This window comes from Leopardus geoffroyi, chromosome C2, assembly GCF_018350155.1.
Source record: "Leopardus geoffroyi isolate Oge1 chromosome C2, O.geoffroyi_Oge1_pat1.0, whole genome shotgun sequence".
In the NCBI taxonomy this organism is placed as follows: domain Eukaryota; kingdom Metazoa; phylum Chordata; class Mammalia; order Carnivora; family Felidae; genus Leopardus; species Leopardus geoffroyi.
Window position 1 is genome coordinate 156,894,163 of NC_059333.1, and position 26,896 is coordinate 156,921,058.

At 48.7% G+C, this 26,896-nt stretch overlaps 1 protein-coding gene across 1 annotated transcript; it reads left to right on the forward strand.

The window, feature by feature from the left end:
• Nucleotides 1-60: 60 nt before the first annotated feature.
• Nucleotides 61-26,896, forward strand: LOC123575853 (cartilage associated protein). Its single transcript, XM_045436700.1, has 7 exons — nucleotides 61-2,363; nucleotides 6,577-6,726; nucleotides 9,876-10,047; nucleotides 13,040-13,168; nucleotides 16,364-16,509; nucleotides 17,638-17,721; nucleotides 26,038-26,896. The coding sequence occupies exons 1-7, from the start codon at nucleotides 1,893-1,895 to the stop codon at nucleotides 26,089-26,091; spliced, it is 1,206 nt and encodes a 401-aa protein (XP_045292656.1). The 5' UTR covers nucleotides 61-1,892; the 3' UTR covers nucleotides 26,092-26,896.

The window sequence follows — 26,896 nt, forward strand, 5'->3', positions numbered from 1 at the left end:
AGGGACAGTTAAAAACATTTTTTTTTTTCCAAAGAACAAGTAACTATAAAATAATTTCTTTTTTTTTTTTTTTTAATTTTTTTTTTCAACGTTTATTTATTTTTGGGACACAGAGAGACAGAGCATGAACGGGGGAGGGGCAGAGAGAGAGGGAGACACAGAATCGGAAACAGGCTCCAGGCTCTGAGCCATCAGCCCAGAGCCCGACGCGGGGCTCGAACTCACGGACCGCGAGATCGTGACCTGGCTGAAGTCGGACGCTTAACCGACTGCGTCACCCAGGCGCCCCCTTATTTATTTATTTTGAGAGCGAGCGAGCATGAGCTTGAGTAGGGAAGGGGCAGAGAGGGGAGACAGAATCCCAAGCAGGTTCCGAGTTCTCAGGGTGGAGCCCGACATGGGGCTCGAACTCATGAACCCTGCGATAATGACCCGAGCCTAAACCAAGAGCCAGATGCATAACCCACTGAGCCACCCAGGTGCCCTCGTGTGCAGGTTTTTGTGTGGGCATTAATTTTCCCCTCATTTGGGTAAATACTAACGAGTGTGACCAATTGCTGGATGGTGTGGCAAGAGTGCATTTAGTTTGGAAAGAAGCCTCCAGACTGTCTTCCAAAGTCGCATTACCGTTTTGCATTCCCACCAGCAACGAATGAAGAGTTCCTGCTGCTCTGCAACCTTATCAGCATTTGGTGGTGTCAGTATTTTGGATTTTGGCCATTCTAATAGTTGTGTAGTGGCTCGCATTGTCGTTTTGGCCTAGATTCTTGAATAATGTCAACAGCATAATGAGAAAAGCTGAAGAAAAGAAAAGCTAAAAGATTAGAGACCACGAAATAGAGGAGGCAAAATGGATTCTGGGCTGCAGCCTGTCTCCAGGGAAAAAATGTGCACGAAAGACATTATTAGAACAGTTGACAAAACTGGAATAATGTATCGATGTGAAATTTCCTGGACTGGATTGTTGTCTGTAGATTTGCTTTTAGAACCTACAAACTGACAGATTAAGGGCCAAGTGGGCTTGATGTATGCGACCTACTCTCAAATGATTCAGGGGAAAAAAAAACCCTATAAATAAAATAGAGGAAATGTGGTGTAATATTAGCAATTTATGAATGTGGATCATGGATACATAGGAGTTGTTTGTACTATCTGTGCAACTGTTCTGCAAATTACTTAAAAAGTTTAAAGCATTAGAAAAATAACAGGTCTGCCTTTAACATCCCACCCCTATCTCTGGATGCACACATACAAGTTTCTCCAGCATATTCTTGAAGAGTGGAATCGCAGACTGAAGGTGTGTGCATCTTCAACTTGATCAGCTGAATAGTTTACAAAGGGTCACTGACATCCGCATTAATTCTGTTTATCCATCGTCTTCCTCTCACTGAGAGGTAAGGTCGTTGGCAGTGCCACCAAGGTGTATAGGCCTTGGACCCGCGGCATCAGCCTCACCAGGATGCTGGCTAGAAATGCAAATGCCCGGACTCTCACCCCAGACCTTCTGAGTCGGAAACTCTGGGGCACCGCCTAGGAATCTGCGTTTTCACAAGCACTCTAAGCGATCAAAAGGTTTTAAGCGGCGCTGCGATCCGCTAGGGCCGCGTCCGGCTTGCAGACCACCAGCTCCAAACAAATGAACAAAGGAGTCCCCAGAGCCCGGTGCAGAACCGGAGGGCAGCGCGCCATCCCCAGGGCACCCTCCCCGGCGCGGGCAGCTTCTCCCGGACCCCCCGGCCGGGTGGCTGGGTGGGGGAGGGCGCAAGGACGGGGCGGGCCGGAGGCTGGTGTCCCCGCCTCCCAAGCCTTGGGCTCGCCGCGTTGCGCAGTCCTCCGCCTTCCTTGCCTTCTCGTCCCCTTCCTTCCTTCCTTCCTTCCTTCCGCCGGGCGCGATGGAGCCGGGACGCGGGGCGGCCGCGGCGCTGCTGGCGCTGCTGTGCGCAGTCTGTGCGCTGCGCTGCGGGCGCGCCCAGTACGAGCGCTACAGCTTCCGCAGCTTCCCGCGGGACGAGCTGATGCCGCTCGAGTCGGCCTACCGGCACGCGCTGGACCAGTACAGCGGCGAGCACTGGGCGGAGAGCGTGGGCTACCTGGAGATCAGCCTGCGGCTGCACCGCCTGCTGCGCGACAGCGAGGCCTTCTGCCACCGCAACTGCAGCGCCGTGCCCCAGCCCGAGCCGGCCGCCGGCCTCGCCCGCTACCCCGAGCTGCGCCTCTTCGGAGGCCTGCTGCGCCGCGCGCACTGCCTCAAGCGCTGCAAGCAGGGCCTGCCAGCCTTCCGCCAGTCGCAGCCCAGCCGCGAAGTGCTGGCCGACTTCCAGCGCCGGGAGCCCTACAAGTTCCTGCAGTTCGCCTACTTCAAGGCAAGTCGGCCCGCCCCTCCTCCCGGGCCCCGCCCCCAGGCCCGGGCCCCGCCCCATCCCCGGGCCCGGGCCCCGCCCCATCCCCAGGTCCGGGCCCCGTCCCCAGGCCCGGGCCCCGCCCCATCCCCGGGTCCGGGCCCCGCCCCATCCCCGGGCCCAGGTCCCGCCCCATCCCCGGGCCCGGGCCCCGCCCCATCTCCAGGTCTGGGCCCCGCCCCCAGGCCCGGGCCCCGCCCCATCCCCAGGCCCAGACCCTCCGTCTGGGCGGCCCCGCCTTTCCTTGACCCGGCCTGCTCCCACCCAGCCCTGCGAAAGGAAGCCTCCAACTTCTGTTCCCCTTCTTCGACTTAAATAGAGGTGAAAATGCTTTTCTGGAAGCGTTGTTCTGAGGCAGAGAATTCGTACACAGAGCGTCTAGCGCAGTGTCTGCCACGCAACAGTGCCTGATGAATGTTACCGGGTATTTGACAGACTCTCCTTTTCTGTGTGTTCCATGAAAACCCCTTTTTGTCTCCAGTGGCGGCTTTCAGTAATTGAGGGGAAGAGGACCTGAGCTGCCGCCTAGTCTCTCTTAAAGAGAAGGAAACTGAGGCCAGGCCGGGGCAGAGTCTCCTTGGGAGCACGCACCCCGGCCTGGAGGAGCAGAACGGGCACTGGTTCATCCGGGTTGGTCCTCTCCGCTCTTTTTCGTCTAGAATTTAACGCGGTTGACTTCCTCCTTTGCGGCTGCTTAAATCCTGTGATTGCTGGCTAAAAATAGCCACAAATTGCAATTCTTGACCCTCTGAGGCCTTTCTCAGGGGACCCACAAGTTCTAAGGATGGGCTCAATTGCCTGTTACTGGACGAAGTGACTTTAACTTGGCAGGTCTTTACCAGATTTTGCCAAGGAAGCCCTCCTAAAGCCCAGCTTCTGCTTTACCTAATTGGAAACGCTTTTCAAAGGAATATATTGCGTTTATGCATTTGTTTTAACGACTACAAAACTAGATTCATGGCATTTTCCAGACTCTGGAGGTAGAAGTTGTTTGCTTTTGTCTTTGCTTTGAGTCTTTGCACTGCAGGGTCTGTTTTTCGTATTTCTGAAACAAATCCATGTTACGCTGTGCTCATAAGAGTAATAAAATAGCGTGAAACCCTAAATAGGTGAACACCTGAGTTATTTCTATGCTTACATTTTTGTACGAGGTCTCGATTTTGTGAATGTTTGTTCTGGCAATAAAAAAAAAATAAGCTTTAAAATAAAACCAGGGGATAAAGTTCCAGGACGTAGAAAAATGATGGCTGGCTCACACCATCCCTATTTTTAAGCTAAAAGTGACTCATTTAATTTTCTTTTTTTGTATAGCTTTTGCCAGATTACTGTCTGAACCGAATTTGAGTCATATAATCAAGGGGGAAATGTTTTATTTTTAAAACTGGAGAACAGTAGAAGCTGATTTCTTTTCTATACAGATGAATTTGAAACAAAAGGTATACATAGGGAGGAGGGAAAGGATTTTCCTTAATGTGACCAGAAGGCAAAGGTTTTCTCCTTCGGCATGGCGTCTTCAAAGGTCGGGATGGTCACAGCTACTCTTCAAAACCCTTTACTTAAGGGGCGCCTGGGTGGCGCAGTCGGTTGAGCGTCCGACTTCGGCCAGGTCACGATCTCGCGGTCTGTGAGTTTGAGCCCCGCGTCAGGCTCTGGGCTGATGGCTCAGAGCCTGGAGCCTGTTTCCGATTCTGTGTCTCCCTCTCTCTCTGCCCCTCCCCCGTTCATGCTCTGTCTCTCTCTGTCCCAAAAATAAATAAACGTTGAAAAAAAAAATAAAAAAAAAAACAAAACCCTTTACTTAAAAGTCAGTAAAATAGCATCTGTGTTGGTATTTTGAGATCTCTTATGGGACAGGAAAAGGTTCAGAGTTTTGTGAGTAAGCCAGAATCTTCACTTAGTCGCTTCGACTGAAAATCACTGAAGAAGTGATTTTGGGTGGTGTTACTGCATGCTTTATTCTTTTCCTTAGCGATGTTTCTATTTTCAGACCCAATGGGTGGGGACCAAACGAGGGTGTGCCGGGCCCATACATCGGGCCTGGCACCTGAAACCCGAGGCTGGTTCTGAGTGCCGCCTGCTGTGGGAGGACTTGAGCAGGTGTTATTGTGCCACTCTGACTTGCAGGCCTCTGTTTCCGTGATTAAGGACAAATGCCTGAGTTGAACACACAGATGGGGATGGTGGGGCTGGCCTGTCAGAGTGAGGCAAAGAGGTATGGACGTGTGCTTTTGTAGGAAGGGGCTCCTGGTATGGCCCGCAAGCCCACGTAGGTTTTAGGTCATCGCCTATCTTAGGTCCACGTCCCCAGCCGTGGGTTCTCTCCATGGCCGCATTTCCACGAAATGCTCACCGTCCCCACAGGCTGAGCAAAAAGTGGGCCCCCGCACTTGATCAAATCCCGAATGACTGTTGAGGCCTGCGCAGGTAGAGCGGGCCCCGTCCCAGGCACTCCTAGCCCACCCTTGGCCGGGACCAGGACCCTCTCCCCACGCCCCAGCCCCCTGTCACCACATCGAGGAGTGGCTCGTAGGGAGGTAGCTGGGGTCCTCCCGTGCAGGTGGCTGGTTCTCAGGAGCTCACGGGAGGGTAGTTCTCCAGAACCTGCCTGGGTTTCTGTGCGAGGTTCAGCTGCCAAGATGTGGCTCCACGTTTCAGCGGGCAGAGCCCGACCTGAAGTGAATACACCACCCTTTCCTCTCCAGGAAGGGCTTCCATAAAACTCAGATCCTAAGTTAGCGGCCTTGAAGATCCCATTCTATGCCCTTTTTTCTAAGTGCCCTTCTAAGAATTCGAGAGTCTCATTTCATTGGCAGATGCTGTAAAGGGCTGCATTCATACCTCCTCCCTTCCTGCGGGCCTGCCTGTTTCTGGCCCGGGGCGTAAGGCCTTCTGTAGAGCTCTTGCGAGGGCATTCCCACACGGGCCACTCGCGGGCATTTCCGGAATGCCAGCGCTGACATCCGGGAGTCTGCCCTCGTTACTTCTCCGGCCTAGCTGCCGCCTCGTCTCCAAATGACTTGGTGCCAATCCTGGGGCGCTTTCCTGCGGATATACGCTACCCTTTGATGCGCAGAATTCCAGGATGTGCCAAGTGTCCCTTTGTTTTCTGTCTGCAAACCTCACTCCCCCCTCTGAGCGGCCCTCTGGATTGGCTGAAGGAGGCCCCGTGCACATGTATGGGTGCCTCCGCTTCCCCACAGCGAGGTTGTGCCATGATTCCCGGGGACGGCCAGGGACAGCACGTCAGCGTGGGGGCCCTCTGCTTGAGGGTCGCGTGTCCGCCCAGGGGGGCGTCCACATCCTTGCCCTCCCGCCTGCTGGAGCCCACACCCCAACACACGCTTCCTCCCCGAGGACTTCTGCCTTCCTGGTCACTGTCCACGAGGGTGCCCTGCCTGAAGCTCCCGGGCCACACACCTTAATGGATGTTGCCAGGAGATCGGGAAGCATACTCGAGGGCGCGGTACATGGCGGCAGGGGTTTTCTTTTCCTGTTTTGCTCGTTGTTACAGACCCACTTCCTAGAGCAGCGGCTGGCAGGCAGGAGGCTCTCAGCGAATGTTTGCCCAGTGAATGGATAAGGGAACGGTGATGGGGGTCATCGAGAATGGTGAGCAGGAGGTTCTGCCAGACATGTGGGGAAATATTAATATATTTAGGAACATACACGTATCTTGGAAAATACTAATGTATTTTTCCAGAAGGCGTGGTGTAGTCATACTGGGTAGTTGGAGGAATGTTTGAGGGTGGTTATTTACAAAGGCTAGTGGTGGTAAGTGTGAGCACCCCTTGGCCAAAAAGGGCGAGGGTGAGGACAGTTCCAGGACGCAGGAAGGAGGGAGACTATCTGGAGAGGGCCGCCTTGAAAGGAGCTGTGGCCTTCAGTTAAGGGGCACTAGCAGCCCAAGGTGACAGAAGGGAGGGAGCCAGGAGGCTAAATAATCCAACCTCACCCTTTTGCCTTCCTTCGGGCTCCCACTGGGGCTCCTCACTGGTGACCCCCATTGGAAGCAGGAGAGCAAGAGTGTAGGTTTCATGGGCCATGGAAGTCAATGAACCCCCGGCTGGAAGCCCTGTGTTGAAACACAGAGTTACTTGCAGGACTGAACATTCTTGTTTTGCAAAAATCGCTGTTCATCTTCCATTGAGTAGATGTCACATCTCTTCGTTGTACTTAGGCAAATAATCTCCCAAAGGCCATTGCCGCCGCTCACACCTTTCTACTGAAGCATCCCGATGACGAAATGATGAAGAGAAACATGGCGTATTACAAGAGCTTGCCTGATGCCGAGGACTACATCAAGGACTTGGAAACCAAGTCATATGAGGTATAAGTGGGTTTTCACACAGCCGACAGTGGCAGCGTGAGTGGCTGAAGGAGGAGGTCTTGATGAACAGCTGTTGACGTCTAAGGGCCTCTAGGATTTTTGATGACACTGATGAATATTAGGGCAACAAGAACGATGGACTGTTTCGCACAACGGTGACCCACTTAAGAGTGAGGTTTTACATTCCGTGATGCACCTGAAGCCATCTTTCCTTTATCAACGTTTATTTATTTATTTATTTTTTAAATTTTTATTTTTGGGACAGAGAGAGACAGAGCATGAACGGGGGAGGGGTAGAGAGAGAGGGAGACACAGAATCGGAAATAGGCTCCAGGCTCCGAGCCATCAGCCCAGAGCCCAACGCGCGGCTCGAACTCACAGACTGCGAGATCGTGACCTGGCTGAAGTCGGACGCTCAACCGACTGCGCCACCCAGGCGCCCCACCATCTTTCCTTTAAATGCTATATTTTATTTTATTTTATTTTTTTAATTTTTTTTTCAACGTTTATTTATTTTTGGGACAGAGAGAGACAGAGCATGAACGGGGGAGGGGCAGAGAGAGAGGGAGACACAGAATCGGAAACAGGCTCCAGGCTCTGAGCCATCAGCCCAGAGCCCGACGCGGGGCTCGAACTCACGGACCGCGAGATCGTGACCTGGCTGAAGTCGGACGCTTAACCGACTGCGCCACCCAGGCGCCCCTAAATGCTATATTTTAGAAATAAGGTCATTTGATCGTTTGGTTTTTAAGATAGAGGAATAAACACACAGTTTCTGATGAGACTAAAAGACATATCTTTACACACACACACACACACACACACACACACACACACACACACCATATGTACTGAGGTGGAGAGGGAATCGGGGAGTGTGGAGGGCTGACTTGACAGATTAGAGACTACTGGAATCTCTGCCTCTGCAGGGGGGAGTCTGATGAGAGGGAATGGGGAAGAACCTAACCCCTGTGAGCACTTGCTGTTGTCTGGACCTGTCGAGCGTGGGCGCGGGGGGCATGGGTCCTAAGGGAGGGCGGGGCCGGGTTGAAAACAGAGGGATGTGTTGAGGGTGTCCATGGGCAGCTGGTAGATTCCAACCAAGGCCCAGGGTTTCCTGTAGTGCGACCAGACTGCAAGCTCACTTTTTCACTGGTGGGGGCCCTCCAAGTCTCTATTCTGAGGGCCCTTCAGTTTTCCAGGGAAGAGTCCTCCAGCCTTTTGCAGGACTGGTGGCGGCTCGTGCTCGTCCGCTGGTGTCCGAGAGCCGGTCTGGGGAGAGGGATGGGGTCGCCGCGGCTGGGTCGGAGACCTCACCCGCTTCCTGGCTCTCCCCCCCCATGCCTCCACCCCCGCCCTCCTATGCCTGGTCCCTGACCCTCCAGCCTTTATGGATGGGGTCTCTAGAAAAGGAATCACTGGTCTCTGGTAAGGAGCAGCTTTGGGAGGTGGGATCTCTTGGGCCCGGAGGTGGGTGTGAGAGGAAACCTAGGGCTCCAAAAGCCCCGTTCAGACTTCCAGTCCTGCTCTCTGCTCCGCGCCGGGCGCCAGTCTCCGTGCTCGCCAGCGCCCGCAAATCCGACAGGCGTGCGGCGTAGTGCAGTGTGTGGTGTGTGGGGGTCACTTCCCCCCGAGACCCTCCTCTGCGATAATTTGGCTTTCTGTCCTTCCAAAGGTCGCCGGAATGTCTTATCTGCCGCTCGCTCCTTTTTCATTCTCCCGTGCAAAGGGTTTATGCCTTTTAACCCACTTCGTCGCCGTGGCTGTCGTGGGGCTTGGGGAGCAAAGCGGAGCGCACGTGGTCGGTGTACTGGGCACAACTGCAGCTTGGCTGGACGGTTCTTTCCCTCTTCCGAGTCCTGCCGGCTGTGGTGGGGCTGCCCTCCTGTGTGCCCAGGGGCCCCTCTCCACACGTGGCTTTCTTCTTGTCGCCCCGGCCCTGCTGCCCCTGCAGAGCCGGCTGCCCGGGGTTGCTGCTCGCGTCCCCGGGCAAGGCGCCTTCAGTTCTCTGCTGGCCTCGTTTGCAGGGGATGCTGCCTGCCCGGGAGGTTTAGGGAGGTCTTGCCGCGCGAGCTGACACCTGAAGCTTGGCGAGAAGCTCAGGTCTGAGGGGTGGCCCTTGGATACCCCGTTCTGGAGCAGCTGGAAGAGGACCTCGAGGGGAGCATTCCCTGCTTACGTCCCGGCCCGTCCTGCACCATCCACACTTGCAGGGTCGTGTATGCATCCCAGATCTCTGCTCATTTCTTCTGAGACCAGGCAGCTTCCTCGGCCCCCGTTATTTCTCTCTGTCTGGTCCAGCCGACGATGAGCAGAAATCCCTTGACTTCTCCGCTGCCAGGCAGGTGGCCACCGTCCCCAGCAGCTAGTGTAGTGGCTTTCCTATTTTATACGTAGCCGTTGGGGGAGGGGGCCTGCCACCTGCTGTCGAGCTTATGTGTTTTCTTCGGTTCAGTTTTAAAAATCAGCTTTACTGGGGCACCTGGGTGGCTTGGTCGGTTAAGCGTCCGACTTCGGCTCAGGTCATGATCTCATGGTCCGTGAGTTCGAGCCCCGCGTCGGGCTCTGTGCTGACAGCTCAGAGCCTGGAGCCTGTTTCCGATTCTGTGTCTCCCTCTCTCTCTGCCCCTCCCCTGTTCATGCTCTGTCTCTAAAAATCAACTTTACTGAGGGATAGCTTGCTTGAAATGTATTCACCAATTTTAAGTGTATAATTCAATGATTTGGGGGGAGGGTGTGCAATTGTGTAAGCACCACCATAATCACACTATAGAATAGTTTCATCTCCTCTAAAATGCTCCCTCAGGCCCCTTTCCAGTCAAGCCTTTGTCCCAACCCCTGATCGTTGGGGGGGGGGGGGGGGGGGGAGCCGGGTGGGGCACTGCTCTGATTTCTGTCACTGTAAGTTTTTCCTTTCTTCTCGACCTGAATTTGGTTGTATTACCCAGCCCCCCCTACTTTTTGAATTAGATGAGAAGGTACCATTGTACACAGGACAGAAAAAGCCAGATAGAAGTCAGTTCCCGGTTGGCTCATGTGTGATTAAGGGTCGGCGTGGTTTTCTGGACACTGAGGAGAGCAGAACTCCGTGCTGCTCTGCCTCCTTCAGGCCTGCAAGCTCCCCGCCCCCCCTGCACCGTGCCTTCCAGAGCCTGTTCGTCCGAGCCGTGCGGGCCTACAATGGCGAGAACTGGAGGACGTCTGTCACAGACATGGAGCTGGCCCTTCCCGATTTCTTCAAAGCCTTTTACGAGTGTCTGGCGGCCTGCGAGGGCTCCAGGGAGATCAAGGACTTCAAGGACTTCTATCTTTCCATAGCAGGTTGGTGGCGTTTTGCTTTGGACCAGGGACCAACGGGACAGCCTCGTGTGGCATCTGCGTGCCTTCCTGGTGCCTGCAGTGGCCTCTGGGGGACGTTTGAGCGTCCCTCTGACTGGGTAGCTGGGGAGGTACTATGTAACCCACGCAGACCAGCCTTTGACTTTCCAGGGGCTTCTGGAAAAATAACTGAGTACAGCGTCCAAGCACAGGCCTGGAAAGGGGGTCGGCCAGATCAGCCCTGCCCAGTCACAGATTCCCCACAGGCTTTCGGAAAAATAAAACCGGGCCCGAGAGCAACTCACGACCCACGTGATATAAAACATTGCCGTGTTCGCCATCTCTGAGCGTGCAGTCCCTTGTCGTACAGCCCCCGCCACCTCCCGCCGTTTCATCTTCTCAAACGGAAATTCTGTGCCCAGTGAGCCCAGCCCCACCCTCTTCCCACCACGGCCCCTGGCAACCACCGTTCTAATTTCTGTCTCCACGAATTTGGCTACTCTAGGTGCCTCGGATGAGTAGAGTTAGTATTTGTCCTTTTGGCACTGGCTTATGTTACTTAGCATAACATACTCAAGTTCCAAAAATATTGTAACAAATTGGTCATCTTTTAGGTTTATTTATTTAACGTTTATTTATCTATTTTTGAGAGAGAGAGAAGGAGAAAGAGACAGAGCGTGAATGGGGAGGGGCTGAGAGAGAGGGAGACACAGAATCTGAAACAGGCTCCAGGCTCTGAGCTGTCAGCACAGAGCCCGATGCGGGGCTCGAACCCACAAACCACAAGATCGTGACTTGAGCCTAAGTCGGAAGCTTAACCCACTGAGCCACCCGGGCACCCCTATGCTATTGATATTTTTTAGGACTATAAGCCACTCACTTTATAGACTATTCCTCAGTTTGAGTTTCTGTTGTGTGTCCTCACAATTACATTCAGGTTGCGCACTTTGGGCTGGAACGTTACGGAAGTATGCTTCTCAGGGTATCACATCCAGATGTACGTGGTATCTTTTTGCCCCTTACTGGTGACGTTAATTTTGAAGCACTGGTTAAGGTACTTTCCAGTTTCCAGTCTCTCTACGATACTGTTTTTCCTTTTGATACTAATAAGTAATTTGCGAAGAGATACTTCAAGGCTCGGACAATTTGTTGTCCCTTAAACTCTGTCTCCACCCCTCCCCCCACTGCCACACGTATACTGATTTAGCATGTATTGAAGACTCTTGCCTGATTCTTTTTTCTCTATAAAGGAAAATAGACATATATATATTTTTTTCTGTATTTTTATGTTTACTTCTCTCATACCGAATAGGTACCATACTTTGTACACTGTTCTGCTCTTGATTTTTTCTACTTAGCAATATACCTTACCTAGCACGTGGAGATAGTCATTCTTTTTATTGTTGCTGAGTACTCCATCGAGGGGTGGTGGGAATAATATGCCCCAGTTTATTCAGTTACCTGATGGACATTAGGTTTGGCCCAATCTTTTGCTATTACATGAAATATTGCAAAGGGGGAACTTTAGGGTGTGTTTGTTTTTTTTTTTTTTTTTGCTAAGTGTAGGGGTATGTTTTCAAAGTCAACACAAGTGGGATAGACAGTTCAAAGAGTAAATGTCTCTGTAAATTATTTAGTACGTTAAGGTACCATTTTTGTATTCCTACCAAAGGAATACACAACATGTACACATGTACTCCTACAAAACATGTACCGTCATCCTGGAGTCTTCTGCTTCTAACTGCGTGAAGGGAGAAAAGGGAGAGGACCGAGGATCATGTGGGAGACTTTAGGGACCAGTCCCAGAAGTGGCACGCATTAGTTGTTGCTATCCACGTTTCATTGGCCCAATTACCCATAGGGCCCCACCCTAACTGCAAGGGAAGCTGGGAAATGTAGTCTTTGACATCTCGCCCTGTTATATTTACGTCTACCTCTTCTCTTTTAAAGGCTGTGTAGATTCCATTGTTTGTATGTATCAGAGTTGAGTAGTCACTAGCCTGTTGATTGGCATTTAGGTTGTCTGTTTGCTGTTACAAACAGTGCCTGGGTGTGCCTGTGTCTAAGGAAAATTTCCTAGAGGTAGACTGCTGGGTCCGAGAATTTGTGTATTTTAATTTGATACTTTTTGCCGAATTTGTCTCCAAAAAGTGTGTTTCTGTTTTGCTTCTATCAAGGGAATATGAGACTGTAAGTTTCCCCATTTTCCCTCTAATGCTGAGTGTTATCAAATTTTAAAAATGTTGCCAATTTAACTTGCAGATGTGTGGAGTGGCCATGTGGTACCCGTGAAACTGATGTAATAGGTGTGTCCACCATACTTAAGTTAAGCAAATTTTTATTTGCCAGTTTAACGCTTTAAGATATTTTAGGTGGGATTGTGTGTGGGTGTGGAAGGGGCAGAGAGAGAGGGAGGGAGAGAGAATCCCAAGCAGGCTCCCTGCTCAGCACAGAGCCTGACTCGGGGCTCAGTCCTACCAACCGTGAGATCATTGCCCAAGCCAAAAATCAAGAGTCAGAAGCTTAACCGACTGAGCCACCCAGGCGCCCCTGGATTGTGTTTCTTAATTACAAATGAAGTATAACATATTTTCACAATGTTTATTAGCCATTTTTACAATTTCTTTTCTGTGAACCTCCTTTGGCCATTTTTATATTGGGTGTTTGTCTTTTTCTTACTGACTTTGAGGAACTTTGTATATTAAGGATTTCAGCCCATTTATCATCACTGTTGTTGAACTATGTTACCTTGATTATCTTTACCTTTCACCGGGATCATGAGGAGAAGGGGGGCAGAAGTAGTTTTAAGAAACTAATGAATGCAGGGGTGCCTGGTTGGCTCTGTTGGTGGAGCATGTGACTCTTGATCTCAGGGTGGTGAGTTCGAGTCCCACGCCAGGTATAGAGATTACTTAAAAACTAAACAAGTGAAAAAAAGAAAAGAAAAAGGAACGAATGAACGTACTGCTCTGAAAATCTGTGTGTATTCTTTCAGATCATTATGTGGAAGTCCTGGAATGCAAAATGCAGTGTGAAAAGAACCTCACCCCCGTTGTAGGAGGCTATCCCGTGGAGAAGTTTGTGGCCACCATGTATCATTATTTGCAGTTTGCTTATTATAAATGTAAGTAATTATCTTCCATGCGAGCTTGGGCAAGGTGCTCAGTCCTCCTAAGACTCAGCTTTCCCATCTGTAAAAAATAGGGTTAAGAACCCTTACCTGTGGTTGTCGAGAGGAGTTGTCAAGGTCACGTCGACAGCCCCAGTGCTGGGCCTCGCACAAAAAGGTGGCAAGGCCTGGTGATTCAGGGCGCATGTCAGCTGCCTCACTTACTAATTTCTCTCTGCCTCGGGTCCTCATCTGTAAATCAGAGGTCATCGTATTAACCTCCTGAGGTTGCCATGAGGGGCCAGTGGGTTGACAGGTGTGGAATGCTTGGGGTATTCGTACACGGGCGTGTGACAAACCTCTATCAACGTGCTTTGTTGAGTGGCTGTCCTGCCACGGCCACCTGCCGTTTTACCCCACCTCCTGTCCTCTTGAGGGTACTCTGAAAGATTTGCCTGCTGAAGGTTAAAAAAGGGACCAAAAAAAAAAAAAAAAAAGGTTTTTCTTCTATTGTGCATATGTGAGTGTATACATATATATATTTAAATTTTTAATTTTGGTAATCAGGATTGTCCCTGGGAAGGCTGTATAGCAGTCATTTGTACCAGAGCTCTGTGAGGAAGGGAAATGGCCCCTTCTGGCAGTGACCCTGCCATTACGACGGCCTGAACCTCACCTAAGGATGCAGTGAAGTGTCCTGGAATGTCCCTTGCTTGGGACATCGCAGGTCAAGAGGAGGGCGAGGTGTGGCTTCATCGGGTGTCCTTCCCCTTGCACAGTGGGCAGGGATGAAGTTTTGTGTTTAAAAAAAATTTTTTAATGTTTATTTATTTTCGAGAGACAGACAGAGCGCGAGAGTGGGAGGGGCAGAGAGAAGGGGACACAGAACCCGAAGCAGGCTCCAGGCTCTGAGCGGTCAGCACAGAGCCCGATGGGGGGCTCGAACTCACAAACTGTGATATCATGACCTGAGTTGAAGTCAGATGTTCAGCTGACTGAGCCACCCAGGCGTCCCTGTCATGTACATTTTTTAAACACCCTGGAAACTTAAAAACATACATTAGAGAGAGTGGTAGTATGCCCATCACCCAGCTTCAACTTTAAAAAAAATTTTTTTCAATGTTTATTTATCATTGAGAGACAGAGAGACAGAGCATGAGCATGGGAGGGGCAGAGAGAGAGGGAGACACAGAATCCGAAACAGGCTCCAGGCTCTGAGCTGTCAGCACAGAGCCCGACACGGGGCTCGAACTCACAGACCGCGAGATCGTGACCTGAGCCGAAGTCGGATGCTCAACCGACTGAGCCACCCAGGCACCCCATTTATTTATTTATTTTTAATGTTTATTTATTTTTGAGACAGAGAGAAAGACAGAGTATAAGCTGGGGAGGGGCAGAGACAGAGGGAGACACAGAATCCGAAGCAGGCTCCAGGCTCTGAGCTGTCAGCCCAGAGCCTGACATGGGGCTCGAACTCACGGGCCGCGAGATCGTGACCTGAGCCGAAGTCGGACGCTCAACCGACTGAGCCAGCCAGGCGCCCCACCCAGCTTCAACTTTTGTCTACACTTTAACAATCTTGGATTCACAGTTTAAAAGTTTTCTGTTGGATGAAAAGAAAAGTTAGCGTTTTTGTTGTTGTTGTTTTAAATTATCTTTTTCTTTTAAGTTTATTCATTTTTGAGAGACAGAGAGAGACAGAGCATGAACGGGGGAGGGGCAGAGAGAGGGAGACACAGAATCTGAAACAGGCTCCAGGCTCTGAGCCATCAGCACAGAGCCTGATGCGGGGCTCGAACTCACGAACCGCGAGATACTGACCTGGGCTGAAGTCGGCCACTTAACCGACTGAATCCCCCAGGCGCCCCGATGTTGTTGTTGTTTTAATAAGCTAGTATTTATTTCATTTTCACAAAAATCTCTGTTGGTCCCTCTGTTGGACTTTGAAACCCAGGGAAGAATCGATCAGGTCTCCGAGCCCTGTGAGCCCGGCTTTGTGCTGTGTGCACAGGGCCAGAACACTAGGAGTTTAGGAGTGTTCCAGATACATCCAGGCTCTGGCGGCTCATGGGTCCTCGAAATTCTCATGTGCTCAGGAAATCACCCCGCATCTCGGAAACTGTGGCAATGACTTATGAATACTGGCAGACCAAAACCTTTACATCTGCTTGATGCTTCGAAAGAAAATCTTTGCTTTCCGGGTTTATAGGTAAAGAGTATGAGTTAACGTTTACTTCTTGAAATTGGCTTCTTGAAAGCTGGCCCTGTTGTGAACTCTTTCTACACTATCTGCCACACTAAAGTTTTTGAGGGCAGGTGTCATTTATACTTGAACCCCGGCCCTGAAAGGCCTTGACCTAAGTGCCTTTCCCAGCCTTCTAGACCTGGTGAATAGCCTGTGCCCTTAAGTGCAGGTTTTAAGGTTGTTGTCACAGGAAACAGCCACTAGGTGGCACAATTTATTCATACCCGAGTTTTGGTTACTCTGGCCAAGCTGAGCTTTTAGCAAGGGTAGTGTTCTGGGTTGTAAATTGGAGTGCAGTGTGTCAGGATTAATTCCCCGGGGGCCTGTGGCTTATCACCTCTTTCCCTTTGCCCCCACCCCCCCCCCCCAAAAAAAAAAAAAACAAACCCCAGCCCCTGCAGATCCTCTATGCTGAAGGTGCCATCGGAGGTGGGGCAACTCTAATGAGGGATGCTAGAGGTGGGAACCCCAGTTTCCAGGACATGTCAATACCAGGTGACTTCACATCTTTTCCGGCCCAGAGGGCCCACCGCCTTTTGGGTTTCCTAGCTTTGGTTTAGCTGTAGGAGGGCTGCCTGGATCTGGCCATGGTGGTGCCATCCGGAGGGGACCCAGGCACGTGCTCCCTACCTCCCTCAGCCCGGGAGGACAGTCCAGGCCTTGGGAACCCAGCCTTTCCTGCCCAGGTCAATGGATCCCGCAGTGCAGTCTAATAGACATTTCTGCAGAGGCGTCTGCCTAACGAGGAAGCTCCGTGTTTGAAAACCACTCCCCAGGCTGCTCTGGAGACCCGGTCTGTGACCTGCCCGCCCAGGGGTGATTCTGGTCCGTCACAGGCTTTCCCGAGGAGGGGATGTGCACGAGGGGCTGGCTCATGGCCGTTTCCTTTAGGCGGCTGTGCTGGTGAGGGGAATTGCAGGGCAGGGTTTGCTGATTTCCCGTTCCTCTTTTCTCCCCGGCCTCAGTGAACGACCTGAAGAACGCGGCCCCCTGTGCGGTCAGCTACCTGCTCTTTGACCACAGTGACAAGGTCATGCAGCAGAACCTGGTGTATTACCAGTACCACAGGGACAAGTGGGGCCTCTCGGACGAGCATTTCCAGCCCAGACCAGTAGGTATCAGGGCGCCAGGCATCACGTTTGCTGGCCTCCTCTTCATTCTCACTTTCAGCATACTGTTCCGCATCTTAAGACGAAGAGTTATTGCAGAAACGAAGGGGAACTCCTTTTCTTCTGTTGTTTTTCCAGTTGTCGTTGTTGTTTTGTCCTTGAACATTTTACCGCTCTATTCTGATTCCTAAATCAGTAAAAACTACCAGTTTCACACATCATGGAAATGTTTTACTCGGAAAGCGAAGTTCTTTCAAAGTCCCATGCCTTTTCCCTACGCCCTGCCTTACCGCTACATACGTCTCATGTGCACAGCACGTGTGTCTTTGATTTTATGGAAACAGGGTCACACGTTACCTGCTCTTGTGCACGTTGCTTCGTCTTTCTCGTGAACGTTTTCCGTGTCACATTCCTACGCCTGCTTATTTTTTGCACCTCCAAGGCATCATTTAATTCCCCTGATGGACGGGCCCAGCTTGGCGTGTGTTGCCAGGAACTCCAGGATTGTATCCTACTCTTTTTTTTTTCTTTTTGAGAGAGAGGGAAAGAGGGAGCGAGAGTGCGTGTGTGCGAGCAGGGGAGGGGCAGAGAGAGAGGAGGACAGAGCATCCAAAGCAGGCCCTGCCCTGACTGGGTGACTCAAACTCACAAACTGTGAGATCACAACCTGAGCCGAAGTCGGACGTCTAACCGACTGAGCCACCCAGGCGCCCCGCTCCTATATTACTTGCAAAAAAGCTTTTTAAGTTGGCCTCTGCCCTTAACTTGTATTTTCATTGGGATTTCTATGTGCTCTCCTGTCTGCCATCCATACGTTTTCCTTCGTACCTCGCTCCCCAGCCAACGCACCCGCACGCTTTCTCTCTCTCTCTCTCTCCCACTCTCTTACTTACTTGGGGCTGGCCACTCTTTCTTAATTGAGATAGGATTCACATGCAATAAAATTCATGCTTTTAAAATGTACAGTTGAGTGGTTTCTAGCACATTCACGGAGTGGCACGACCATGCCCACTCTCCAATTTTAAACATTTTTATCGCCCCCGAAAGAAGCCCATACCTGTTTCTCCCGCCTCCCGGTTCTGACGTGCAAAGGTTGGTCGTAAAAACTGTTCTGTGTTTGTGTCGAACAGGAAGCAGTTCAGTTCTTCAATGTAACTACGCTCCAGAAAGAGCTGTATGACTTTGCTAAGGAAAATATAATGGACGATGATGAGGTAAGTTTGCACGGTTAGCACACGTCTGGCTCGGAGAAAATATTACTCACATCTTTGCTGAAGTCACTAGAAGCCCTAGTCGTCCCTGAAACAGAAGGGGACCCGGAGGAATACAGTCTCTGTGGGCGTTTTAGTGGAAGCCAGAGCTCTGGGGAGGGGAAAGACGGCTTTCTAGGAAACCCAGGCTGCAGCCCCACATTTCCTGACGGTGAGTGTGGAGGGACCCATCATAGACGTCATCCAGACATCATGTTTTAACTTTATAAAAACACAGTGGATTCTCAATTACTCAGTGCTCCGAACACCCTTGGAAACCCTCATCCCGATTTCTCTGTGATATTATTATTATCTCTTTTTTTTCTTTCTCTTTTTGTTAATTAGGTCCTTGCTGAGTGGCATTTTATCCTTCTCGGAGACAGCTTGAAATTCCTGATTTCAGCTGACTCCTTTTTGAGAAAGACTCGGCTCTCCTGCTCTCGGAGCATTTTGGGGGGGCGGTATTTAGAGAGATGCATTTGAAACAAACCAGAACATGCTTCCTAAGGCCTAAGCCTAGGGGCTTGCCGGCTGTTGGAGCATATCTGGGCCTGACCCCTCACCTCTGAGCTGCTAGGCTGCACCCAGGCGCCCGGGCCCTCCGGATCTCCTGTTTCCACTGCCCTGGTTTTTGGTGGAGCACCTCTAAGTAAGATACCGTGGGATTTGTTTTCGATGCACAAATTTGCACGGGGTGGACCTGTATTCATTGGATTTCCCAGAGCTTCATTGTTTCACTTATAAAATGGGACGAATAATGGGGACCTCACAGGGCTGGGGAAATGAAATACCATGCTGCATGTGGAAGTGATTTATAGACCAGGAGGTGATCGTTGTGGCATGTGTCTGAGAAGCAGAGCCTCAGATAAGGTCACAAGGATGCTGCAAAGGCAGGGGTGCTGGCTTGATACAAACAGGGTTGGCTGCTGTTGTTTGGAACGTGGAGAAAACCATATTGAAAAAAAGGGAGAGTTGAGTTCCTAGTGGAAGCCACTACTGACATTTTGAGATGTATACCTCCACTTTTTTCTATCCATTTTCCAATATATATTCATTACAAACCCAATTGTAATAGATATCATGGCTTTTCCATTTAACGCTGTAATATGAGAAGCTCCCCTTGTTATGTTTTTCTAGAACAGCTTTATTGAAATATTATTTGCACATCATAAATTATCCTTTTTAAAGTACAAATACAGTGTGTTTTTGTATACTCACAAAGTTGTGCATCCATCACTGCTATCAAATTTTAGAGCATTTTCATCACCCCCAAAAGAAATCCCAAACCTGTTGGTGGTCTCATTCCCCATTCTTTCTCCTCTACCCACTGCCCCCCCCATCTCTGCCCCCAGCCTCTGGCAACCACTAATCTACTTTCTGTGTCTATGGATATGCCTGTTCTGGACGTTTATATAAATGGAATCATAGGGTATGTAGTCTGTTGTGACCGGCTTCTCTCACTGAGCATAATGTTTTCAAGGTTCAACCATGTTGTAATACGTATTATGTTACATGTGAATTTCCATTTTTATTGCTGACGAGTATTCCACTGTTTGGTTACCTGTTCCTCTGTTGATGGACATTTATACTGGGTTGTTTCCACTTTGGGGCTATTTTGAATAATGACACCATGAGCATTTGTGGGCGTATTTGCGTTTGGACAAAGGTTGTTAATTCTCTTACGTACCAAAAGTACATATGTGGAAGGGGAACTGCTGGGTAATATGGTAACTCTATGGTTACCTTGTTGAGAAACTCCCAGACTGTTTTCCAAAGGGGCTGCACCGTTTTACATTCCCAGCAGCAATGTATAAAATTTCCAACTGGCTACATATTTGTCAGCCCTTCTCGGTGTTTGTCTTTTCTATATTAGCCATCCTAGCAGGTAAGAAATAGCATCTCATTGAGGTTTTGATGTTCATTTCCCTAGTGACTAATGATGTTGAGCATTCTTTCATATGCTTACTGGCTATTTGTATATCTTCTTTGGGGAGATGTGCAGTCTATTCACACTCTTTGCCCATTTTTTTTAATTGTGTTACTTTTCTTTTTATTGTTGCATTATAAGAGTTCTTTATCTATTCTGGTTATAAGTCCTCTGTCAGACACAGGAATTGCAAATATTCTCTTGCAGTATTCTCTGTGGGTTTTCTTTTCGTGTTCTTAATGGTATCTTAAGGCATAAAAGTTTTAAATTTTGATGGGATCCGATGTATCTGTTTTTTCTTTTTTGCTTGTGTTTTTGGTATCAATCTCTACGAAACTATCACTTATCCAAGATCATGACATTTTGCTCCTATTTTTTTTAAGATTTCTATAATTTTAAGACTTTAGGTCTACAATCTATTTTGAGTTAATTTTACATATGATGTGAGGTAGGGGTACAATTCCATTCTTTTACATACGGATAACCAGTTGTCCCAGCACCGTTTGTTGAAAAGACTTTCTTTCCCATTGACTTGTCTTGGTACCCTTGTTGGAAATCAACTGACCGTAACTCTGAGGGTTTATATCTGGGCTCTCAATTCTAATCCATTGATCCAGATTTCTGTCCTTATGCCGGTACCACACTGTCTTGAATACTGTAGCTTTGTAGTACGTCGTGAAACTGAAAATGTGAGTCTTCTGATCCCATTCTTCTAGATTGTTTTGGCTATTCTTAGGTCCCTTGCATTTCCATACGAATTATAGGATCAGCTTGCCAATTTCTCTAAAGGGCAGCTGGGATTTTTTATAGGAATTGGGCTAAATCTGAAGATCCTTTGGATAGTATTGACATCTTTTTTAAAAAATTGTTATTATTTTAAAATTTAAATCCAAGTTGGTTACATATCGTGTAATACTGATTTCAGGAGTAGAATTTAGTGATTCATCCTCTACATAGAACACCCAGTGCTCCATCCCAACAAGTGCTCTCTTTAATACCCATCACCCATTTAGCCCATCCCTCACCCAAAACCCCTCCAGCAACCCTCAATTTGTTCTCTGTATTTAAGAATCTTTTATGGTTTATCTCTCTCCCTGTTTTTATATTATTTTTGCTTCCCCTCCCTTAAGTATATCTTAAATTCCACATATGAGTGAAGTCATATGATATGTGTCTTTCTCTGACTTATTTTGCTTAGCATAATACACTCTAGTTCCATCCACGTTGTTGCAAATGGCAAGATTTCATTCTTTTTGATTGCCAAGTAATATTCCATTGAAAATGTATATACCACATCTTCTTTATCCATTCATCCGTCGATGGACATTTGGGCTCTTTCCATACTTTGGCTACTGTCGATAGCGTTGCTATAAACATGGGAGTGCATGTGCCCCTTCGAAACAGCATACCTGTATCACTTGGATAAATACCTAGTAGTGCAATTGCTGGCTCGTAGGATAGCTCTTTGTTTAATTTTTTGAGGAACCTCCATACCGTTTTCCAGAGTGGCTGCACCAGCTTGCATTCCCACCAGCAGTGCAAAAGACATCCTCTTTTTCCATATCTTTGTCAACATCTGTTGTTGCCTGAGTTGTTAATGTTAGCCATTCTGACAGGTGTGAGGTGATATTTCATTGTGGTTTTGATTTGTATTTCCCTGATGATGAGTGATGTTGAGCATTTTTTCATGTGTCGGTTGGCCATCTGGATGTCTTCTTCAGAGAAGTGTCTATTCATGTCTTTTGCCCATTTCTTCACTGGATTATTTGTTTTTTGGGTGTTGAGCTTGATAACTTTGTTATGGATTTTGGATACTAACCCTTTATCTGATATGTCGTTTGCAAATATCTTCTCCCATTCTGTCGGTTGCCTTTTAGTTTTGCTGATTGTTTCCTTCACTGTGCAGAAGCTTTTTATTTTGATGAGGTCCCAGTAGTTCATTTTTGCTTTTGTTTCCCTTGCCTCCGGAGACGTGTTGAGTAAGAAGTTGCTGAGGCCAAGATCAAAGAGGTTTTTGCCTCCTTTCTCCTCGAGGATTTTGATGGCTTCCTGTCTTACATTGAGGTCTTTCATCCATTCTGAGTTTATTTTTGTGTATGCTGTAACAAAGTGGTCCAGGTTCATTCTTCTGCATGTCGCTGTCCAGTTTTCCCAGCACCACTTGCTGAAGGGACTGTCTTTATTCCATGGGATATTCTTTCCTGCTTTGTCAAAGATGAGTTGGCCATACGTTTGCGGGTCCATTTCTGGGTTCTCTGTTCTGTTCCATTGATCTGAGTGGCTGCTCTTGTGCCAGTACCATACTGTCTTGATGATGACAGCGTTGTAATACAGCTTGAAGTCCAGAATCATGATGCCTCCAGCTTTGGTTTTCTTTTTCAGGTTTCTTTGGCTATTCAGGGTCTTTTCTGGTTCCGTACAAATTTTAGGATTGTTTGTTTTAGCTCTGTAAAGAATGCTGGTTATTTTGATAGGGAATGTGGTTAGTATTGACATCTTGACAGTATTAAGTTTTCTGATCCATTAACATGGGATGTCTTTCCACTTCTTTAGGTCCCCTTTAATTTCCTTCAATAATGCTTTCTTACATTTCATTAAGAAATGAAATTTTGCTAATGGAATTTTTTCTTATTTTTGTTTTCAGTTGTTCATTGTTAGTAGATAGAAATACAGTTGATTTTTGTATATTGACATTATAATTCTGCAAATTTGTTGAAGTTGTTTATTGTAATAGTTGTGTGTATGTGTGGTTTTGCTTAGGAGGTTCTATATACTAGATCATGTTATCTATGAATAGAGGTGGTTTTATTTCTTTTCTTCCAATCTGGATGACTTTTATTTATTTTGCTTTGCTAATAGCCCTGACTAAAACCTCCAGTAAAATGTCAAATAGAAATAGAGAGATTGGACATCCTTGTTTTGTTCCCAATTTTAGAAGGAAAACATTTGGTGTTAGCATTAGGAATGCTGTTAACTGTGGGTTTTTTGGTAGGTGCCCTTTGTCAGGTTGAGAAAGTTCCCCCTTCTACTCCTAGTTTGTCAAATGTTTTTATCATGAAGTGGTGTTGAATTTTGTCGGTTGCTTTCTTCTGTATCCATTGAGATGATCGTGTGGTTTTCGTTAACCTTGTTAGTTAATGTTTATTTTAAACATGACTTTTTAGTGACTAACAGTCCGTGGTATGGATTTTTAAAGTTGAGCTTTTTGTTTTTATAAGCATTTTAGGTTGCTTCCAACTTTTTGCTTTCACAAATAACACAGCTGTGACTACATTGATTACCTTTTTCCTGGTCATTTCCTTAGGATAAATTCCCATGGGTGGGATTCCTGGGTCTAAGGCTATGAATGAGGGCTTTTGATGTACAGAAACAATATATTTAGAAAAATCATAGGTGTTAGAACAACAGGAGAACTTTTACGATATTCACTCAAGCTCCCTCACATCACAGATGAGGAAATAAATTCAGAAAGGTTGAGTAACTTGCTCAAAGTCACACAGCTGGTTAGTAATCATCCATTGCTCACCAGAATTATTCTAGGCTTCAAAATTCCTAGGATTCTTGGACCTGACACTGCCATGATAAATTTTTTTTTTTTAAACGTTTATTTATTTTTGAGACAGAGAGAGACAGAGCATGAACAGGGGAGGGGCAGAGAGAGAGGGAGACACAGAATCTGAAACAGGCTCCAGGCTCTGAGCTGTCTGCACAGAGCCGGACGCGGGGCTCGAACTCACGGACCGTGAGATCGTGACCTGAGCCGAAGTCGGATGCTTAACCAAGCAAGCCACCCAGGCGCCCCAACACTGCCATGATAAAGAAAGAAGTCTGTCGAAGGTCCTAGAAGCATTTAGCTTCTTTTTTTTTTTTTTAATTTTTTTTTTCAACGTTTATTTATTTTTGGGGGGACAGAGAGAGACAGAGCATGAACGGGGGAGGGGCAGAGAGAGAGGGAGACACAGAATCGGAAACAGGCTCCAGGCTCTGAGCCATCAGCCCAGAGCCCGACGCGGGGCTCGAACTCACGGACCGCGAGATCGTGACCTGGCTGAAGTCGGACGCTTAACCGACTGCGCCACCCAGGCACCCCACATTTAGCTTCTTAATCAAAGCTTTAGAACCGTGAGCAAGCGACTTTCTTTTCTATATATCAAATTATATTTCAGCTTATTTTCAAATCATATTGGGTTATTTCTATGTATCAAAGAAATAAGTATAATCAATACAATAAAATTATTAATTTAATCTTTAAGATTCCAAAGGCCAAAATACTACATTGAGACAAAACGTCAGTATGATTTAGCTACTGATATTAGGGGATTTCTCCTTTATTATCCTGAAATGTGTTGTAAGAGCTCCTGAAAGTTTTGCACACTCGTTAAGAATTTTGCAGACGCTTATTATAGTTTCAGAAACCTTATAAAAAAGGCTGAAATGGATGCATCAAGTTTCAGGATCTGATGGTTATTTGTTTCGGGAAGGTCCAAAAGAAATAGATTACAGTTTGCAGGAGTGATTTACTGAGAGGGAGTGCTCTCAGGAGGGAAAGAAGTGAGGGGCAGGGGAAGGAGCCATGAAAATAAGAGGTCTCCGCCAGAGTCAAGCTCAGCCTGATCCCATGGGAGCTCCGGGGCACGAACTGTCCCACAGAGCTCTTCCTGCATTTTGTACGCACCTTATCATCCTCTCCCTGGTGGCTGGCAGCCTGGAGGGCTTGGGGTGCAAACTCCCCGGTAGGGCTGCTCCCTTTGGCCAAGGTCAATTGTCCAGAGAAGGGGCAGCTGTAAGCCATCAGCAACTAACACTCCCAGCAGCTGGGGGACGGGTGCCCCCGAAAGATCTGAGCAAGGCCTCTGCTATAACAGGCCACAGAGGGGTAGTGTTTCTTTCGTCTGTATTGCCTTGGGTACTTATCAGTGAGCTAAGAGCAAATAATGCCACACCCCTATGTCACGGCAGCCACACCGCGAGAAACGGTAACTCTGGGAACCGCTGTCATGGCCATACATATAATCCCTCCACTGTGTTTTCCTTTTGGGGCCCAGAAAGCAACGGAAGCAAACATCGTTTGTTCAGTCGGTCGTCTTCCACTTCTGTCACTTTAGTTTCTAATCTCAGGCATGATACGGTAGAAATATTTGACGAAAATAATAAGACCCCCTTTTTTTTTTTTTTTTTTTTTTTTTAATTTTTTTTTTTTCAACGTTTATTTATTTTTGGGACAGAGAGAGACAGAGCATGAACGGGGAGGGGCAGAGAGAGAGGGAGACACAGAATCGGAAACAGGCTCCAGGCTCTGAGCCATCGGCCCAGAGCCTGACGCGGGGCTCGAACTCCCGGACCGCGAGATCGTGACCTGGCTGAAGTCGGACGCTTAACCGACTGCGCCACCCAGGCGCCCCAATAAGACCCCCTTTTGTGTCTCACGTGCTCGGGAGGTTTCCCAACTATTCTCTGATGCTGAGAGGTCATAACAGGAAGTGTGGTAAAATATGAAAAGGAGCAAAGAGGCTCTTGGCCTGTGACGGTGACCTCTGTGAGGGAGGCCAAGCTGGCCCTCACGGTGGGGGGGGGGGGGGGGCTGGCCCTCGTGGGAGTAAGACTCGGCCTGCTTGGTGATTCGCTCATTCTTGGCACTGGAGAAAATGGGTGTCCTCAGCTGGTGGCCCAGGTGTGTCGTGGGAGAGAATTCAATGCAGGGAGGAAATGAGAAAGTGTGCTGGGCTATCAGATTGAGGCTTAAGGCTGATTGCGGAAGGGGGGAGCGGGCGTGCTCCTGGTACTAACCGTGGGCAGGCGGGTCCCACGACACCCAAGAGACCGTCCTGTGAACGGAGTGACCGCTTCAGCCACACCAGGGATACGCACACATACACTCTTCCTGTAGCAGGTTTCCGACTATCTCCATTCCAGGCTCTAGGGAAGGAAAGTCACCCGGGTCCTGGTCCTGGTCCTTGAAAAGCTCATGATCTGCTGGTCAACGTAGAAAGGGAGCAGACAGAGAGTGCTCCTGTGGAGTAACTACCAAGAAGGGGGATGCCCAGAAAGGGGGGCTCTAAACGGGTCTTTCAGAGGGTGGCTGACTGCCCCCCTCCCTCACACAGGCCATCTGTGGGGGTTGCAGGGCCCTCGACTCCAAGTTCCCAAGGAGTGGAAGCCAGGTCCCCTCCCAGGTAGAAGGCAGGTCCTCTGGGCCCAAGGGCAAGGGGGAGGGGCTGCTCCAGCCCACACAGGCAGCTGGCAGCGTCCGGCCCACAGTCTGGGGGCTGGGCCTCTTAGAAACAGTCTTGGCTCAGCAGCACTTCTAAAGTCAGGTAACCCACTTAACAGACGTGTCCTGTCGTCTCTTACAGGGAGAGGTTCTGGAATACGTGGATGACCTCTTGGGGCTGGAGGAGACCGGCTAGTCCACAGCAAAGAGAAGCCCCTGGGTGTCCAGGGGACACAGATTCTGTCTGCCTTTCCCCAGTAGCCCACGTCGCTGATACCTCAAAGCCTTCCCTTCACTCTGCGAAGTGAAAGGGAAGCCTCGTCTCTCACTACGTATGATAAGGGGTGAGCCTGCCTTCCCCGTGACCACACCTGCCTCCCCACGCGCCTCCCGCCTTCACACGGGCCTTTCTCACTATTTTGGTTGGAAGCACAGCCCTCCATTTTCTCCCCCCAGAAAATCACAATTTTTTTTTTTAATAAGAAAAATACTCCTCTAAATTAGATAATTGTGAAAACCTATTTTGGGCTTTCCGCTCTTTCAGGTTTTAGACCCCATTATCCCCATGCCCTGATTCAGGAAGACAGTGGAAGACACGGGCCAAACTTCTCCACACACACCCCCGACCCCGTGACAGCGTACAAGTGGTCAGACCCGCACCATTTCTGGCACCCACTGAAAGAGAAGCTGCGTAGATAGTGCAGGCTCCAGAAATGTGGCTTTTGCCCCACACTTCTGCATCTCCAAAGTCTTAACAATGGCTGGTCGATCCCTAGGCACCATAGTTGCAAGTCTCAGAGTTGGAAATGGAAGAAAGCAGAGGGGGTCTGGTCTCATTCATTTTTTCAATAAATATTTATTGAGCACCTACTACATGCTAGACGTTGATGGGGGCACTAGAAACGCTGTGCAGAATGATGGGGGGGAAAATCCCTGCCCTCCGGAGCCTACGTCCTCTAAGGGAGACAGACAACAAATAAATAAGAACAAATGTATATAAA